The 20,168-nt window shown below is 51.0% G+C and overlaps 1 protein-coding gene across 1 annotated transcript; it reads right to left on the reverse strand.

The window, feature by feature from the left end:
• Positions 1-1,274: 1,274 nt before the first annotated feature.
• On the reverse strand, positions 1,275-9,612 carry LUZP4 (leucine zipper protein 4). Its single transcript, XM_054395773.1, has 3 exons — positions 9,500-9,612; positions 8,977-9,077; positions 1,275-1,396 (listed from the first exon to the last, which is right to left on the reverse strand). Exons 1-3 carry the CDS (start codon positions 9,610-9,612, stop codon positions 1,275-1,277), a joined length of 336 nt encoding a protein of 111 aa, XP_054251748.1.
• Positions 9,613-20,168: the final 10,556 nt, after the last annotated feature.

Consider the following 20,168-nt stretch of genomic DNA (forward strand, 5'->3'; position numbering starts at 1 on the left):
GGAGGCAACTCCTTCAGCTAAATGGCAGACGGAGGCAGTGAGCAGCGAAAGAGTTTGGCTTGAAAACGTTGAACAAACTGCAGAAAGAGTTTAGCTTCTTCTGCCTTGCCGTCGGGCAGTTGGGTTTGGGCTGTGGCTGGGTCAGGAGATGTCTCTGAGCAGACCGAAACGATTCCCGGGACCCTTGGGTCCTGGCCCGGCTGAGCCGCCCGCACTGGGCTGGTTTTTGCCGGGTGACTTTAACTGGAGCTCGCTCAGGCTTACCCGTGATTACTGGGTCCTTAACCTGGTAATTATTAAAATGAGCTAACACCCCAGCAGAAAGCTGCCGAAGTCCCTTCCCTCTGCGAACGCACCAGCCCCTCTGCCTGCCGAGGGAACAAAAGCACAGGAATAGTCCATTTAACATCCCAGCCGCAGCCAAACAGGAAGGAATTTATTCATGGCATTTTTGCAGCTTTTGTTTGGGGATCTGCAGGGGGGGATCTGAGTTTAAACCTGCCTGGCTTGGCTTCTGTTAACCCTTCTCTTGCTCTGGTGAAGGAGACGGAGAAGCAGCAGAGCCTCAGGCTGGCAGTGTGGGGCTGCGTCCAGAAAATCTTGGCATTGGAACCGATCCCGGGAACATTTCCAGCGAAGTGAGGCACAAATGCAGGTGCAGAACAAACAGGCTGCTGCTCGGCTCGGGGCTCACTGCTCTAACCCAGCACGGTGGAACTGGGCGGGGGTGGGGGGTGTCCAGGGTTCCTCCCAGATCTGCAAAATGTTTTTCCACCCTGACAGATTTTCGGCTCCTATCCTGCTGTGTGCTCAGCTTGGGAGGTTCCCTCCGGGCACTGCTGCCCCATCAGTTCTCTCCGTGACACCGGTGAGATGCTGCATCCAGTGCTGGCCTCGCCTGTCCCACCTGCTCCACTGCTCACCCCCTGGTGAGAGAGGCTGGTGGTGGCTTTCTCATCTTTCTGTTTCTGCCTAAACCACCAGGATTTACTTGTGTGATTTCTTTTCAGCATTCCTGCATGAGACAAATCACCCTGATGTTCCCCAGCATCCCCAGGGGCCTTTGCCAAAACCAACAAAGCTGAAAGATATCTCCTCCTGCTGACATTTCTTTAAATAATAAACTTTCCCCACGTGCCATTTCACAGCTGAAATGTTTTCCCATTCATAAAAGGAAAGGGTGAGGAACCAGGAGTTGTGCTCTTGCACATCCCCAGGCTCTGCCTCTCCCTTGTCCCACTTTCTGAACAGGCATCCCAAGTCTGGCTGCAGACCTATCCCATGGCTTTGGTACCAACTGCTTCCATTGCTCGTTTAGGCTCAGGAATATTTGCTGCCACCTCGGGAGGTTCACATCCTTCGTGGCTTGGATATTTAGTACTTGCAGCTACTTCCTCTAATAAACAGAACAGAGAAGGTGAAGAGCCTGAAAGGGTTAAACAGTTCATGACATTCATTGCAAAAGATCCAGAATCAGTGTAGGAGGGGAATGGGCAGGACACAGAAACTGCCTCATGGGAGAAGCGTTTCCAGCCCTGAGTTGAAGCAGTGGGAGCAGCTGGTGTTTGAAGCACAGAGCATTTGCATTAGAAAGGAGAAGGTCCAGGGGCAAATGCTAACTCTTGCTTGATTCCGTCTTTGAAAGTCGGTGAAAATTGTCCTCTGAAGAAGGGGATCCTGAGACAGCAGACCTGTGTCACCTCTTCGCAGTGCTGGGGCAGCAGAGAGGTGTGGTCGCGTCCCTGGGACACTCTGTGCCCCCCACATGGACCCCAAACTTTGCGGGCAGCACAGCAAAGCAGCTGAGTTTCCGTGTTTGGTGCTTGTCCCTTGCAGATCTGGGAGGTGATTATTTCCATTCTGGGTACGATAAAATCCGTCAGGACACAGCTGCCAAATTGCTCCCTGGGTGCTCTGCTCAGAGCCTGTCCCCACGGGAGATGCTGTACTTGTTCCACAAGCATGCACAGAGCTGCAGGAACTGGCACTGTAGCACTTGAGTTACTGTCTCCTGAAACTGTGTCACGGGGAAGTGCCATGGGGGCACATGGGGCCATGTGCCCGGGGAGCCAGAGCTGGGAGACCCCAGCCAGGGCACGGTCCGTGGGCTGCTCTCTGGGGCTGGGAATCTATTCCCACTCCCAACCACAAGGGTGCAGGGAGCCCAAGTCCTGGGTGGGCTCTGCCTGTCCCTCACAGTGAAGCCGTCTTAGGGGGTCCCAGGTCCCTGCCCAGCCACTGTGGCTGTCCCTGCTGTGCCAGGGGAGTGAGCCCAGGCTGGTTCCAGAGGTCCCAGGTCCCTGCCCAGCCACTGTGGCTGTCCCTGCTGTGCCAGGGGAGTGAGCCCAGGCTGGTTCCAGGATTCCCAGGTCCCTGCCCAGCCACTGTGGCTGTCCCTGCTGTGCCAGGGGAGTGAGCCCAGGCTGGTTCCAGGATTCCCAGGTCCCTGCCCAGCCACTGTGGCTGTCCCTGCTGTGCCAGGGGAGTGAGCCCAGGCTGGTTCCAGGATTCCCAGGTCCCTGCCCAGCCACTGTGGATGTCCCTGCTGTGCCACGGGATGGAGCCCAGGCTGCTCCCTGCTAACAGCACACCTCTAAAACACCTTTCCCACCCTGTGGACTGGAAGATGGAAGGGGATTTGCACACCAGAAGCCACAACCTGCAGGGTGCTGTAGGTGCTTTTGTTGTCTCCTTACAACATATTTAGAGGATTAGAGAAAGGCCAAAGTGTACGAGGCACAGAAACCTCATTAAGGAAGAAAAGTGCCTGAAGAGCACCTGGCCAGCAGGGTTTTAAATACCCCAGTGCAGTTATTCATAGAAAATGCCTTTTCTTCCTTTTTTTTAATTTTTTTTCCCTCTCTCCTAGTGTAACTGTAGTCATCATTCAGCCTTTTAACTTAAATGGATGGTTGCTAGAAGCCTTGCAAACAAGGCAGCACAATAAGATACAGATGGTTAACCCACATCAATTCTCAGAGGAAATTTCATGTTGGGGGCTCTTTAATTCTCTCCTTTTGAAATTATTCAGAGGAGTCAGAGCACAGGGCACGGCGTGCAGGGAAAGATTGAACCTGCAACAAAGTGGAATGAGATTTGAAATAATAAAAATAAAGGAAAAAAATAAAAGGAAAAAAAAAAGAAAACCAACCAACCACCAAAAAAAAAAAAAAAAAACCAACCACCCCAAAAACAACACAGAGGCAAGCTTCAGGTACACCTCCAAAATTCAAATGAGCTCATTTGCAGAGCTAAAAATTTCCCAGGGACTCAAGTTGATTCAAAGAGAAATGTATTTAATTTAAAACAACTCACTTCAGGGAGCTCAGCGCTGGGATGGAATGCATTGAATAATTGATCAGCTGGGGAGCACCAGGAGGGGGAAGGAAAAAAGAAAAGGAGGGAAGAAAGGCACCTGGGTGGTGCGTGGAGCTGGAGAGGAGACACTTCAGCACCCAGTGCTGGGCCAGTGGCACTCTGAGGGGTGGCACAGAGGACTCCCAGGGCCACCCACGTTGTCCCTGGGGCTTGGTGGCAATAGATCACCAGGGGCAGGGTGTGAATGCATGGGTGGCATATGGCCAATGTTTTCAGGCATGGTGTGGGGACCATCTCACCCCTCTACAGTGACAACTTCCAGCCAGAGCCTCCATGCCCTGCCTGGCCTCCGTCTTGGTGCTGGTTTCCCTTCTGCTCCGGTGGGGATTTTCCATAGTGCTTGGAACAAAACAAACATCCAGAGTCCTTTTCTCCACCACAGCCACACGAGAGGGTTAAGATGTAGCTGATATCAAAACACACCCTGATAATTCCTCTGCAGTGCTTCAGATCTGGATGTGAAATGGCAATAGGCTGGGTTGTAGCAATGCCGTGTGTGCAAACAGCAATTAAAACCTGCAGCCAAGCCACATAAATCCACCAGAGACAGAGTAACTGCAGTTAAAGGGGGTGGGGGGGAGGGGAGATTAAAAGAAACTGCAGTCCTTTTGCAATTTTTTTTTAGGAGTAATTTGGCTCGGGCTGCAGGTGCTCCGAGTGAAATCTAACTTCCAAGCACTGCTCCGCTGCTCCGAGGCCGTGCTGAGAACGCAGGAGGGTTTGGGCTGCAGCTCTCATGGGTGCTGGGCAAGGGGAGTGAAGTGTTTGCCTTTGGACCAGCACTGGGGTGCCCAGCTCTGCTGCTGAGGGTGAGAGCTGGAAACCAGGTCAAGGATTTATTCAGGGGTACTCAAACAAAGCCAGGAGAATCAAGGAGTTTCCTGCCCTCGTTGCAAACCTCCCCGCTCCTGCGAGGGAGCTCCCAGCCCTGCCCAAGGCTGAGCCACTGAGAAACAAAACAGAGGACTTGCAAACAGCTCTCAGTGCACGTGGGGCATCATTCAGCCAACAAGTGAAACCCTGGGGTGCAGAGCACTCACTAAAGAAGTGGATTGAAGTCAAAGTGACAGATCTAAGGAGATGATGTCTCCAAGTGTGACTGAATTTTCTATCCTTTTGTTTGCAAGAAGCTTTCTATCCCCTCTGCACACCCAATTTCCACAGCAAGCTAATTGTTGTAATTGCAGCCCACTTTTTTTTTTTTTTTGGCATGTGAATGTAATTTAAAATAGTCTTCTGTTGATCACAAATGTTTAAGTAGCTCATTAGAAGCATTTAATCTCTGTGAGAAGGGAAATAAAATAAACCATCTGACCTAGACACTGGGAACACTGCTGTGATGAGCTGCTCTCAGTCAACCTCAGCCCAAGGGACCCTATTTCATCCTTCAGTGGTTGGGGGTCACCAGGGCCAGGTGGGCATGGGAGATCTATGGGCTGGTGGTGCTGGCAGAGGTGATTCCCAAGTGGGTGAAGCTGGGGCAGAGATCTGCTCTCTGTCCCTGGCATCACTGCTGCACAGAGGGGACTGTGTCCCCTCACCTCTCAGAGCCTGTTTGGGGCTGGGGGTCTGAAAACAGCTGAACACCCCTGAGCAGGCTGTCCCCAGGGCAGAGGAGCTTTCAGGTGTGAGGGTGGTGTTAGCAGTGGTTAACAAGGGAGGAGCTGAGGAATGAATTGGGACTGGAAATTACAAGATGGGTTCCAAAGCTCTGAGCAATTTGGGTCTGGGTGGTGAAACCCTTCCACCAGGAGTGGGAAAACCCCACTGTGCTCCTGATGCCAGTGATGGGAAGTGACTGGGCTTGTGAGGGTCCCTCCAGCCCCAGCTCCTGGGAAGAGCCTCCAAAGCTGGCACAAAGCAGTGCCAGTGCCCAGGGCAAAGGTGTCATGGAGGAGAGACCTTCTTTGCTTCAGCAGGACAAGAGTAGGTGAGCCCTGCAGCCTGGGGCTGGGGTAATGGCTTGGACACCCCTGTGCAGTGCTGGGGCCAGCTCTGGAGCAGGGGCAGGGCAGGGGTGAGAGTCTCCAAGGGAGAAGAGAAAGGCAATGAACGTCTTCGGCTGGGGATTGCTCCATCCAGCGTGGGCAGGAGTCAGAAATGTTTAAAAATCAAACAAACAAAAAACCAAAAACCCCCCCCCAAACCCAGAAACGCTTCACAGCAGCAAACTCAGACATGCAGGGACCAAGAGAAACCTTCTCCCACTCCCTAGGAGCTACCAGCAGGAGCTGCCCTGTGCTCAGCACGGCTCACACACTCCGTTCCCTCTCTGAGCCAATCACATCCCTTGGAAAAAGTATTGATTAGGTGAACACAGACTAATGAGAGGCAGCACCAGCCGCGGCGGTTAATTGCTTATTGCCTTTCCTTTGGCTGGTCCCCGCTGATTTCTCTAGCAATGAATAATTCAGCAGCCACTGACACATCAGCAAGATCTCCCGATCTGCATCGAGCATCCTTCATTAGGAGGAGGAGGAGAACCTCACCCATCACAGCTAATAGCAGGGGAATGAACCTACCACGGGATCACCTTCTTGTCTGGGACCTGGGGATGGGACCTGTCCTTCTGCAGGAGGGAGAGGGGAAGGTGCCTTGCCTCCCGTGGAGGGGTGTGTGGGGCTGGCACCCCACCCAGCACCCTCCAGGAGTGGCTCCAACCTCTGTGACCACCAGCACTCGGGGGTGAGGGCCATGCCTCTCCAAATCCACCTTATTTCCAGCATCAGCCTTTTGGCATTTTAAACCAATGAGCACTTACAAGAGCTGATAATCAGATTTAGGGATGGAGCTCCTCTGTCTCAGAGACCAAACAAATCCCTTTTAATCCTTTTCTTAAACTCTTTCTTACAAGTGCTTACAACAGAGTTTATCTTCCAGCTTTGGCTCCAATTCTGGTTTCCAAATATGTTTTCTTTTCAAAGGAGGCCACAGCCACACTCATTTCTAAACAACTGAAGTGGAGCACGTTCCACACAGGCTACAAAGATTCCATCACTCTCTCAGGCCACCTCCCAGCCCAGGCACGATCCCAAAAAGTGCACCCAAACCTGCAAATCCCATGAGCCAAACAGGCTGAGAAAAGCACTGACCCTGAGTCCTGCAGCAGCTTCACCAAAGTGGATGTGGAGGCAGATGGAGACCAGCACCAACCAGCTCAGCCTGCCCCAGAATCCCACAAACAAAGACATTTCGAACACTGGGGCAGAGTCCTCACCTGCATTCATCAGTGAAGTGTCTCCATTCCCCCACCCCTCCCTCTCTTCCTCTCTCTCTCCCTCTCCCTCCCTCCCTCTCTCCTTCTCCCTCCCTCTCCCTTTATCTCTCTCCTTCCCTCTCCCTCCCTCCCTCTCTCCTTCTCCCTCCCTCCCTCTCCCTCCCTCTCCCTTTATTTCTCTCCTTCCCTCTCCCTCCCTCCCTCTCTCCTTCTCCCTCCCTCCCTCTCCCTCTCTCTCCCTTTATCTCTCTCCCTCCCTCTCCCTCTCTCCCTTTCTCTCTCCCTCCCTCCCTCTCCCTTTCTCTCTCTCCCTCCCTCTCTCTCTGCCTTCCTTCCTCTCCCTCCCTCTCTCTCCCTTCCTCTCTCCCTTCCTCTCTCTCTCCCTCTCCCTCCCTCCCTCTCTCCTTCTCCCTCCCTCCCTCTCCCTTTATCTCTCTCCTTCCCTCTCCCTCCCTCCCTCTCTCCTTCTCCCTCCCTCCCTCTCCCTCCCTCTCCCTCTATCTCTCTCCCTCCCTCTCCCTCTCTCCCTTTCTCTCTCCCTCCCTCTCTCTCCCTTTCTCTCTCTCCCTCCCTCTCTCTCTGCCTTCCTTCCTCTCCCTCCCTCTCTCTCCCTTCCTCTCTCTCCCCCCACCCTCCCTCTCTCCCTCTCTCCCTGTGGGAGCCATTCCAGTCTGCCCAGGGTGGTGCTGGGGCATCCCCCAGCTCCAGGCTAGAGCAGGGAGGAGTTCAGCAGTCCCATGGCCTGGCTACATCCTTTCCAAGGCTGGGAGGAGGCTCCCACATGGAAAGAAAATTCGTTTACAACCTGTGCTGAGGCAAAGCCAGGCAAGGACCATCCCTCACCATCCCACCAGCAGCAAGCAGATGCTCCCCATGCCTCAGCAGGGATCCTCACCAGTGAAGTTCCAGGTGCTTTAGAGACCAGCAGACGAAACTAAATCACCCACTCCACTTGATTTATTTTTTTTTAAAGTAGGAGCTCCAATGGTTGCAACAAGTGATGAGATTGTTCTCCTGTGAACATCTCCTCATTACAGCCCAACACGGGCACTGAGCCACCTTCTGGGATGGCTGCAAATTATATAAAAGCCCAGCCTGAGTCACACCAATTAATCTCTGCATCAGCAGCACCATCACTGCTTCCCCTGCCTCTTCTGCACGTGGTTTTCTCATCAACCAGCTCAGCCTGTTCCCATAGAAACCAAGCAGCACATCCCTGCAGAGTCACAGCTTCAGGGGGGGTGTTGAAGTTATCATCAGACCTTTATTCTACCCCTAAGGAAGCCATGCTGATAGCTGGGACTGGGGACAGCCACTTGCCCTGACTGCCAGCAGAAGATGAGGCTCAGCTGTGAAGGCACCTGGGGAGCTTGGTGTGCTGCACAAACTCTGCAGTTAGTGTTTGCATCTCATGAATCTATTCCAGCTGCAGCTTCATCTTTGGTATCTGCTGCCTGCGAGCATTCATTTCATCTCTGGTTGATGTGCTTCTAACTGGAAAGTTTTCTTAGTGCTGAAAGTCACTGTGGCTGTGAGCCCTCACCTTCATCTGAGGGTGGAGCAGCAGCAGCATTGTGCACCTTGCTAGTCCAGAGCTGATTGCAACCACAGAGCAACTCCAGACCACTTGAGAAGGAGCTGTGCCCCTGCATGGTAGCAAGGCTGCATGGTTGTGTCCTGTCTGTGTGGCCAGGTCCCATCTCTGTGTGGCCATATACCATTGCTGTGTGCCATGTCCTATTTCTGTGTGGCCATGTCCCATCTCTGTGTGGCCATATCCCATCTCTGTGTGGCCATGTCCAAACTGTGTGGCCATGTCCCCTCTCTGTGTGGCCATGTCCCATCTCTGTGTGGCCATGTCCTATCTGTGTGGCCATGTCCCATCTCTGTGTGGCCATGTCCCATCTCTGTGTGTCCATGTCCAAACTCTGTGTGGCCATGTCCCGTTGTTGTGTGGCCATGTCCCATCTCTGTGTGGCCATGTCCAAACTGTGTGGCCATGTCCCATCTCTGTGTGGCCATGTCCCCTCTCTGTGTGGCCATGTCCCATCTCTGTGTGTCCATGTCCAAACTCTGTGTGGCCATGTCCCGTTGTTGTGTGGCCATGTCCCATCTCTGTGTGGCCATGTCCAAACTGTGTGGCCATGTCCCCTCTCTGTGTGGCCATGTCCCATCTCTGTGTGTCCATGTCCAAACTCTGTGTGGCCATGTCCCGTTGTTGTGTGGCCATGTCCCATCTCTGTGTGGCCATGTCCCATCTCTGTGTGCCCATGTCCTATCTGTGTGGCCATGTCCCTTTGCTGTGTGGCCATGTCCCATCTCTGTGTGCCCATGTCCTGTCTGTGTGGCCATGTCCCCTATCTGTGTGTCCATGTCCAAACTCTGTGTGGCCATGTCCCGTTGTTGTGTGGCCATGTCCCATCTCTGTGTGGCCATGTCCCATCTCTGTGTGGCCATGTCCCATCTCTGTGTGCCCATGTCCCTTTGCTGTGTGGCCATGTCCCATTGTTGTGTGGCCATGTCCTATCTCTGTGGCCATGTCCCCTATCTGTGTGTCTGTGTCCAAACTCTGTGTGGCCATGTCCCCTGTCTGTGTGGCCATGTCCCATCTCTGTGTGCCCATGTCCTATCTGTGTGCCCATGTCCTATCTGTGTGGCCATGTCCCATCTCTGTGTGGCCATGTCCTATCTCTGTGGCCATGTCCTATCTCTGTGGCCATGTCCCCTATCTGTGTGTCCGTGTCCAAACTCTGTGTGGCCATGTCCCATCTCTGTGTGGCCATGTCCAAACTCTGTGTGGCCATGTCCCATCTCTGTGTGGCCATGTCCCATCTCTGTGGCCATGTCCCATCTCTGTGTGGCCATGTCCCATCTCTGTGTGGCCATGTCCCCTGTCTGTGTGGCCATGTCCTATCTGTGTGGCCATGTCCCATCTCTGTGTGGCCATGTCCCATCTCTGTGTGGCCATGTCCAAACTCTGTGTGGCCATGTCCCCTTGCTGTGTGCCCATGTCCCATCTCTGTGTGGCCATGTCCCCTGTCTGTGTGGCCATGTCCCTTTGCTGTGTGGCCATATCCCATCTCTGTGTGCCCATGTCCCATCTCTGTGTGGCCATGTCCAAACTCTGTGTGGCCATGTCCCTTTGCTGTGTGGCCATATCCCATCTCTGTGTGGCCATGTCCTATCTGTGTGGCCATGTCCCTTTGCTGTGTGCCCATGTCCCATCTCTGTGTGCCCATGTCCCATCTCTGTGTGGCCATGTCCTATCTGTGTGGCCATGTCCCCTGTCTGCGTGGCCATGTCCCATCTCTGTGTGGCCATGTCCCATCTCTGTGTGGCCATGTCCTATCTGTGTGGTCATGTCCCATCTCTGTGTGGCCATGTCCTATCTGTGTGGCCATGTCCCCTGTCTGTGTGGCCATGTCCCATCTCTGTGTGGCCATGTCCCATATCTGTGTGGCCATGTCCCATCTCTGTGTGGCCATGTCCCATCACTGTGCAATCTGGGTGCCACCAGAGGGTAACTCAGTTGCTCTTCTACCTGCCTGTGACCTCTCTCCAAAGACCTCCACTGTCTGGAGTGTGCCAGGGGGAGGGCTTGGACCAGGTTTGGTCTCCAGCAGCAGCAGAGGCAGCAGCTCCCTGGTGCTGTGGGTTTTGCAGTGCTTTGGAGAGAGGAGACAGCTACCCCCCACCAAGCCCCTTGTGCAGGGGAAATTGTGTTGAAGACCCCAGTCTGGGGGCACATCACAGGGCAGCAATTACATTTAAAGATACTTCTGCACAAGCTTTCTCCTCAGGCATAGAGACTCAGAGTCCTGGGAGTCCCAGGGCAGGGAGCTGGGCAGAGCTGCCTGAGGATCCCACTCCTGGTGAGAGCAGCAAGGAAGAGGCAGATCTGAGAGCCACAGAGGACAAAAACCCTTAGATGTTGTGCCTGGAGTTTTGGGTTTTTTCCATCAAAAGCTGCTAATGCAAATATTTACTGGCAGCTCTTCCCATTCTATTAGTGACAGAGCTCTGTGCAGGCTGCTTCTTAGGGAAGTACTTTAAAAAAATCTGCTCGATGCATTCAAATCATCTCCAAAGTATTTTTTTTTTCCTTTTCTTTTTTCTTTTTTTTTTTTTTTTCCAGGAGTGAAACTCCTGCACATATGGCTCTGCTTATGCAACCAGTTGATTAGATTTTCCATTTCCATGTGTAATTTATGGTAAATTGCCCACGGATTCATTAAAAAAAAGAAAACAAACAAACAAACAAAAAAAAATCATTTAAACACGTCCTGAAAAATCTCTCCCATGCATTTCAGAGAGAACAAGCCCAGGGTGATTCTGCATTCTTGAAGGGACACCTACTGATAAGAAGCCATTGCATTGGTGGTAGTTTAAATGCAGGAGCCAGACAATGTCTGTCTTGTCAGGGGTTTTAAAGCCCCACTTAAAGGTATTTCGAGGAATCAATCAGCACTGAGTCAATGTACAAGAATTGCTCTAATAAATCTAAATGGATGTGTCAGGCTCTAAGTGAATTGCACATTAAATAAAATCCGATTCTTCGTCGAATGTATTGATTGCTGTCATTAAGAGCAGATTTGTCACACTTCCTGAGCGGGGGCGGGGGAGGGGCTGATGGCAGGAACAGCAGCAGGCAGCGCTGCCGAGCTCCAGAGGCTCGACCTGTGTGTCCCTGTGAGCCCTGGCAGCTCTCACACTTCAGCCCTGTGGTGGTTTGAAACTGTCTTTTTAATTTTTCCTTGCAAAGTTCAAAACAGAGAAAGTGAAAGAATGTAAATAAGTCACTATTGGGTGTAAGAAAGCAAAATAACGATTGTTCTAAACACTTCCATTGGATAGATAGAAATGTTTAAGAACTATTACCCAAAACAAAGTAGGCATTCGGCACATTCTGCGTTCGGCAGTGGGGGCAGTTGCTGGGCTGTCTGGCTGCTGTTTCTTCTTCTCTTCTGGCTGAAGATAACACACTGACCTTGGCAGCTAAGTTAACAACTTTCTGCTTAACTAACTCTGCTTCTCTGTCCAGGGGGGTCTGGGGGGGAAGCTCCTGGGAGAGGGAGGCCCCTTTGGGAGGGTCCCCTTGGGGGGAAGCAAAGGGAGATCGATTGTGCTTTTCTGTTGATTGTATATATTTGTGAATGTTGTGAATTTTGTATATTTGTACATATTCATTGCATTTCACTGTAGATTTTAGACTCTGCTTGTAAATACAGCTTTTCATTTGCTTCCAGACTGGGCTAGCCTGGTTATTGTTGGTGGGGGGGGAATTTCAGCTCACACCGACACACCTTTTTATTTTTGGCGCCCAACGTGGGGCTCGATTGCTTGTGATTTATTTCTGCTCAGATTAGGAAGCAAAATGAAGCTGTTTTGGGTTCTGAGTCATTCTATTTTATCTATTATCAGTGTGATTGTCTACAGATGGGCTGTTTCCTGCATGATAGACAAGATTGTGAGATATGTGGCATATAAGTCGTTTCTTTGGGTTAAGAACAAGTTACTGAATGTTGGTGAATTCTGTTATGGTCTTATTGGGCTAAGAAGCTATGGTAACTCAACTATGGATCTGCTAGCAGACACATATGAGTTTGTTACTCCTCTTACAACTACAGAGGGTCTTTGTAACCAGTGGTACCCTAGATATCTTGTACTAGCCTTAATCTTAAATTTGTTGCTTCTTGGAATAATCATATGGCTACTGATAGCACTGTGTCAAGAAAGACATAAGGCTACTTGCTCTTCCAACTCTGCTGTGAATGTGAAAACCAAGCCAGTAAATTTGGTGGCCACTGTAACCAGAAAGCGTAAAGGAGATGCAGATGCTGCAGGAGATGGTGCAGATGGAGATGAGGGTCCTTCTACTCAGGGTCCCTCTGTTAAGAAAGATCCTTCTGATGAGGAAGAGAGGGTTAGCCTTAAAACTCTGGTAGACCTCTTGAGACCCCACATGGATGATGGAGATGTAGGTCAGGATGTAGACCCTGGTAGATTAGCAACTGCTGGTAGTGCCTCTGAACTCAAAGAAATTCAGCGGAGGATTAAAATAGGATTATGGGGACAGCGACCTCAGGATGATGATGATGATGATGAGGATGAGGATGACATACAGTCAGCTAATGCACCCAGACAGGAAATTAGACATGTGAGGAAGGATTACATCAGAGGAGATAATGAGCCAGTCCTGTCTTGGCTAGCCAGGTGTTTTGATATGGGAGCCCCAGCATTGGTGGTAGGCGACAAGTCGGCCTCTCAGTTGGGGATGCTCTCAAAGGATACAGGCATAGACAGGCATCTAGGCAAGTGCATTGGTAAAGTTTCTCTGTGGGCACGCCTCCTACTGGCAGTCTCACTGAGGTACCCCAGCAGAGATGATTTACCATGGAACCCTAAGCCTTGGACCACAATAGCTGAGGGAATCAAGCGTCTGAGAGAGTTTGCTGTGAGAGAAGTAATGTATGGAGATCATAAGACTCTGAATCCTGATGAAATTCCTGTTGGAACAGGCCTTGCCAAAAAGCTCATTAAGCTTGCTCCTCCTAATTATGCTACTATTCTGGCAAGCAGGATTGTGGCAAGAAATTATGGTGGAGCACCTCCTACTGTTGGCCATTTCACTGACCAAATGAGGCAGTTGGAGGATAGTCTTGCACGTACTTCTTTGGTTTCAGCCATTGAAACTCTGTCTGGAAAGATGGAGAATTGCATGAAAGAGCTGAAGGAGGAACTTAAAACCTCCATATCCAACTTGATGAAGGGGGATGATTCTAATTCCTCTTCCTCCAGATGGATACAAGTTTCAGCTGTTAGAAACAGACGTGCTCCAAGGAGGCCATTCCAGAATAGGTCAAACCAAAACAGACAGCAGAGGCAATCACGTGGCAGTATCTGGATAACTCTGCGTGATCAGTTTGGTGAGAACATGAACAGATGGGATGGTCAACCAACTTCTGATCTTTTCAAGAGGTTACGGGAGCTGCAGAGGGGCAGATCCCGAGGTAGCAATACCAGGAGGGTAGCTGTCGCTTCCTCAGTTTCCCAGAACAACTCTGATAGCTCCAACAGTGATCCTAATTCTGGTGCTGGACGTTGTGCCAGCTGTACATGTGGATGTAATCCCCACCATTAGGGGTGCCCTGCCTTCCGCCAGGGGGAGGTAAGGGAGAATGGAGATAACAGAATCTATTGGGATGTGTACATCCAGTGGCCTGGCACTTCAAAATTTCAGAAGTACAGGGCCTTGGTTGACACAGGAGCTCAGTGCACCATAATACCATCAAATTATCAAGGGGGAGAATCTATAACTATTCAGGGAGTCACTGGTGGATCTCAAGAGTTGTTTAAGATAGAGGTTGATATAAGTTTAACTGGGAAGCAGTGGAAGAAACATACTATTGTAACAGGTCCTAATGCACCTTGTATTTTGGGAATTGACTTTCTGAGAGAAGGGCGTTTTAAAGACCCTAAGGGTTACAAATGGGCTTTTGGAATAGCAACTGTAGAAATTGATGGAGGAAAATTGAAGTTGTCCATTAGACCTGAGCTTTCAGATGAATCTGCAGTTGTGGGACAACATGAGATAGAGGATGTAAAGCTGCCGGTTGCTTCTCAAACTGTGCATCACAGACAATACAGAACCAACCGTGACTCTTTGGTGCCCATTCAAAACTTGATTCGTCAGTTGGAGAGTCAGAAGGTCATCAGCAAAACTCATTCACCTTTCAACAGTCCAATCTGGCCTGTGCGAAAGCAGAATGGAGAGTGGCGTCTGACAGTTGATTTCCGTGCCTTGAATGAAGTAACTCCACCCATGAGTGCAGCTGTGCCAGACATGATGGAACTCCAATATGAGCTGGAATCCAAGCAGGCCAAATGGTATGCTACCATAGACATTGCTAATGCTTTCTTCTCTATTCCCATAGCAGAGGAATGCAGGCCTCAGTTTGCTTTCACCTGGAGAGGCATTCAGTACACATTCAATCGTTTGCCCCAGGGGTGGATTCACAGTTCAACCATCTGCCATGCAGTGATCCATGATGCTTTGGAGAAAGGTGGAGCTCCAGAACACATTCAGTTCATCGATGACATCATCGTCTGGGGTGAGACTGCTGAAGAAGTCTTCGAGAAAGGTAACAAAATCCTTGACATTCTCTTGCAAGCTGGTTTCGCTATCAAGCGAGACAAGGTGAAAGGACCTGCCAGAGAAATCCAGTTTCTGGGAGTGCGGTGGCAAGATGGTCGCCGTCACATCCCAATGGATGTGATAAACAGAGTCTCCACCATGGCAAATCCCATCAACAAGAAAGAAACTCTGCGTTTCTTAGGCATAGTGGGATTTTGGAGACTGCACATTCCTGGATACAGTCAGATTGTGAAACCTCTCTATGATGTGACTCGAAAGAGAAACAGTTTCCAATGGGGTCCTGAGCAACAAGCAGCCTTTGACCAGATCAAGCGAGAGGTAGTCCAAGCGATGGGTCTGGGACCTGTCCGAACTGGTCCAGACATTAAGAACAAAGCAGTATGTGCTGACTATGGTAGAGGCAAGCACTGGATGGCTGGAAACTTATCCAGTTCCTCATGCAACTGCACGTAACACCATTCTTGGCCTGGAGAGACAAATCCTGTGGAGACACGGAACTCCAGAGAGGATTGAGTCAGACAACGGAACTCATTTCAAGAACAATCTTGTAAAAAACTGGGCCAAAGAGCACGGCATCGAGTGGATATTCCACATTCCCTACTATGCACCAGCTGCAGGGAAGATCGAACGCTACAACGGTTTGCTGAAAACCACTCTCAAAGCCATGGGGGTGGATCTTTGAAAAACTGGGAGAAACATTTAGCACAAGCAACCTGGTTGGTGAATAGTAGAGGTTCAGTGAATCGAGCTGGACCTGCCCAATCAGATTTGTTGCGAAAGGAGGAAGGTGATAGAGTTCCTGTTATCAGAGAAAAGAATCTGTTAGGCAAAACTGTTTGGGTATTTTCTCCTTCAGGAGAGGCCAAACCTGTCCGAGGGGTGGTTTCTGCTGAAGGTCCTGGTCATACCTATTGGGTGATGCAAGAAAATGGTGAAATTCAGTGTATTCCACAAAGAAATCTAACTTTGGCTGAGAGAGGTTAAATTCAGAGTGTTGCGCAGACACAGCATCGCGCCCAAGAGGAGAGTTCATGAGATCTACGGTGCACGAACCCTGAGAGCCCTGAGTCACCTGAGAGTCCCTGTTCCTTTCTTCGCTCCATCTGCGAGGAAACAAGCTGTTTGCTGTTTTTCCTGTGATTTGACTCTTTTGAATCATCTACATCTGAGATAGCCGGAATGGACTATGGTCTTTATTCACCTATTGTTGTAGATATTATTTTAGATTAGATAGATGATAGTAGCAGCCAATGGAATTGTTTAGAAGGGGTGGACTGTGGTGGTTTGAAACTGTCTTTTTAATTTTTCCTTGCAAAGTTCAAAACAGAGAAAGTGAAAGAATGTAAATAAGTCACTATTGGGTGTAAGAAAGCAAAATAACGATTGTTCTAAACACTTCCATTGGATAGATAGAAATGTTTAAGAACTATTACCCAAAACAAAGTAGGCACTCTGCACATTCTGCGTTCGGCAGTGGGGGCAGTTGCTGGGCTGTCTGGCTGCTGTTTTCTTCTTCTCTTCTGGCTGAAGATAACACACTGACCTTGGCAGCTAAGTTAACAACTTTCTGCTTAACTAACTCTGCTTCTCTGTCCAGGGGGGTCTGGGGGGGAAGCTCCTGGGAGAGGGAGGCCCCTTTGGGAGGGTCCCCTTGGGGGGAAGCAAAGGGAGATCGGTTGTGCTTTTCTGTTGATTGTATATATTTGTGAATGTTGTGAATTTTGTATATTTGTACATATTCATTGCATTTCACTGTAGATTTTAGACTCTGCTTGTAAATACAGCTTTTCATTTGCTTCCAGACTGGGCTAGCCTGGTTATTGTTGGTGGGGGGGGAATTTCAGCTCACACCGACACAAGCCCTCACCTGTTTCCGCCGTGGAATCATGGAATTGGAAGAGACCTTTAGGATCAAGGAGTCCAAGCACTAACCCAGCAGTGCCAGGTCACTGCCACACCATGTCCTTCAGCACCAGCTTTGAAACCTCTCCAGGGATGGGGACTCCACCGCTGGGCAGCAGTTCCAGGGCTCTGCTGGGAAATGCCCACTGCTGCTCATGGTGTGGAGCAGGATGAGGTGCACCAGCCCTGACTTGCACCTCGAGTGCTGTGTCCAGTTCTGGGCCCCTCAATGTAAGAAGGACATTGAGATACTTGAACGTGTCCAGAGAAGGGCAATGAGGCTGGGGAAGGGCCTGGAACACAAACCCTATGAGGAGAGGCTGAGGGAGCTGGGACTGTTTAGCCTGGAGAAGAGGAGGCTCAGGGGAGACCTCATTGCTGTCTACAACTACCTGAAGGGAGGTTGTAGCCAGGAGGGGGTTGGGCTCTGCTCCCAGGCAACCAGCACCAGAACAAGAGGACACAGTCTCAAGCTGTGCCAGGGGAGGTTTATACTTGAGGTGAGGAGAAAGTTCTTCACAGAGAGAGTTGTTAGATGTTGGAATGTGCTGCCCAGGGAGGTGGTGGAGTCACCATCCCTGGAGGTGCTCAAGAGGGGATTGGATGTGACACTTGGTGACATGGTTTAGTGGTCATGAGGTCTGGGGTGACAGGTTGGACTTTGATGATCCTTGAGGTCTTTTCCAACCTTATTGATTCTGTGATTCTGTAATGCTGCTGTGGTCCTGCCCAGTGGTGCCCAGCAGCAGCAGCAGCAGCAGCACATCCTGGCAGCAAGGTTCCACCACCACTGTCCTGGTCACAGCATCAGAGTGGTCATGAGGGAGTGGAGGTGCTCCCTGCACTGTGAGCATCCAGCATCAGTGACAGGTCACAGCTTGGTGCATGGATCTGGGCCAGCTCCCTGTACAGGCTCTGCAGGGACAGTGCCAGCTCCATACCTATGTTTCCTTCACACATTTCCCCTGTCCTCACCTTGTCTCTAACCCTGCAGCTGGGGACAGATATTCCATAAATAAATACTCTCCCCCCAAAACCTGCTCCCCAGGTGTGGGCTGGGTGCACACCAAGCTGTTCTGATGCCTGATTTATGTGAGAGGTGAATTTCTGGCTGAACCCCACCCCCCCATGATGGATTCCTGGGGTGTGTCACTGATTTACTGACCGTGTGGTGATTGATGAGGGATGTCAGCAGCTTCCTGAGGAGCACCATCAATCCCAAAGCTCTCCCCCAGCCACCCAAGTCCTGTGGCACTGGTGAATCCATGATGGGGCTGAGTTATGGCTCTGAACTGTGGCTGAGTCTGAAATCAGTCACAGGGCTGGGTTGTAAATCACCAGCCCTGGACCTGGGTTGGGTCACAGACCCCCAGCCCTGCTCTTAATGACACCCCAGTTTATGGGCTGGTGAGGTGACATCTGTGTTAGCTCGTGGTTTGTGAGCAAGCACCAGGCTGTAAATCTGGGTTAGGGTTGCCACTGGGGTGAGGAGCCCTTCACAGCCTCCAGGCTGCCAGGAAAGGGCACACGGGGAAGCAGCCAGAGAAAGAGATAAGGCCTGAAGGTGTTGGCAAAGTGCCATTGCTGTCACCAAGGCAGGATCCTCCACTGCTGGAGCAGCTCTGGCACGGACCAAGCAGGGCACAAGGCTGCCCTGATGCTGCTGTCACCCAGCAATGTGTGCCATGAGCACCTCCAAGGCACCCTGCTCTCCCAGACCTAATTAACCATGAATGAATCCATTTTTATCAAAGGTCCTGCATCACCCCACCAGGAAGACCTGGCCCCAGCTGCTGCTCTTAATGATACTAATTAGCAGACAGGGACACGGATGGGTGCAGCTCTCACCAGCCTGCCCCTTGCTGGTGGGCACCCAGCACCCATGGGAGCTCAGCCCCTGCCGTGCCCTTGCTCATTCTGAGGGTTGGCACCACTCACATCTGGGCACTGGTGGCCCAAGCTGGTCCAGGGCACACACAGTGTCTTCTCCTGGCAGATCAATACCTGCAGCTCTGCCCCACTCTTGCTCCCTCTTCCTGGGACACCAAGTGCACAGCCTGGCTGGCACTGGCAGATAGCTCAGGCTATTAATTAAGATGTCATTTAGAGGCCCACTGGGTGACCTTAATTAAACTATAAAATGGCAAAGGCTGATAAGAAGGATGATGTCCCTGTGGGTGGTGAATCAAGCACATTAACCTCCTGGTGAGGAAGCTTTCCTTCACCTGACAGGGATCAGCAATCTCCCAGCTTGCTGCCAGGGCTGAGTGCAGTGGCCCCAGTGTCACTGGCAGTGGTTGGTGACTCCCCTGCCCAGGGGACACCTTCCTCCTGCACCTGCAGTGTTGCATGGCTGTGGTTCCTCCTCCTGAGCACGACAGGGCAGATAACTCCTGCAGACTTCATGCTGGCAGAGGGACAGATCTTGGCCCTTTCCTCAGAGCATCAGGCACTTCTTTGAAACACCAGCAAGATAAGTTTCCCTTCTCCCTCCAAGGACCTTCTCCTCTTTCTGTCTGGCTGAGGAGGAGAGCACCAGAAGCTGCAGCAGTGCCAGAGCTTTTCTCTTTGCTTTCCTTCATGACTCTGATGCTGTTCCACTGAACAAATTCATATTCCCAGGAGGTGAGGGAGATGTCATGGGAGACACATTTACATTTGTAAATGGCAATCAAAACTAATTAAACCCAACACAAATACTGATTAATAGAAGAGGGAACCTGATGCCAAATCCCATGGCCCCACCCCAGATAGCAGGAGTTTGTTTTTCAGGCAGGTTTGTTTTTCTCTTTCACATCTGGTGGCACATCTCCAGGTCCTGGCTCTCAGGCAGCCTGGCAGCTGTGGTTGTGTCTGGAAGCCATGCTGGGGAGACTGCCTGCTGGTGGAACTTGTTCTGCCTGAAACACAGCTCTTAAAAGCTCACCCCTGGGACATCCAGGTGTGAAGTAAGCCCCAGCTCAGCTCTTCTGCACTGGACCACTGGCTTCAACAGCTTTCAGTGAAGCTGAATGGATTCCAGCCAAACAGCTAAAATATTCATGTCCAGTCTTAACACCCTGAAGCCTTCCTGTTTCCCATGCACCAACCCCAGTTGCTGGCTCCAGGCAGATGCTGGGATGTCAGCTCTCCAGAGGAGGTCTCAGATGGAGAAGGTGCTGACAGAAGGGAGCCAGAGCTGCAGGAGCAGCTCACGCAGAGCAAGCACAGCAGTGCCTTGTCAGCAACCCAGCCACGAGCTGGAGCAGCAAGAAAGGCTCTTTGCAGATAGTCCCAGTGGGGACACATGGCTTGCTGAGCACTAACTGGGGCAGGGAGCAGAACCAGAGGGAATGGCTCTAAGTGAAGCAGAAAGGCAGCTGGGTTAAAAAGCAGGTTATTGATTACTGTGGAGAGGAGAGGAGCAGGAGCCACGGCTGGGGCTGAGTGAAGGACACCTCTAGGAACATGCATTTGAAAGTGGTACCTGCAGCATTGACCACCAGCTCTGTGCAGCCCCAACATCCTCCTGCCTGT

This window comes from Indicator indicator, chromosome 35 (genome assembly GCF_027791375.1).
Source record: "Indicator indicator isolate 239-I01 chromosome 35, UM_Iind_1.1, whole genome shotgun sequence".
In the NCBI taxonomy this organism is placed as follows: Eukaryota; Metazoa; Chordata; class Aves; order Piciformes; family Indicatoridae; genus Indicator; species Indicator indicator.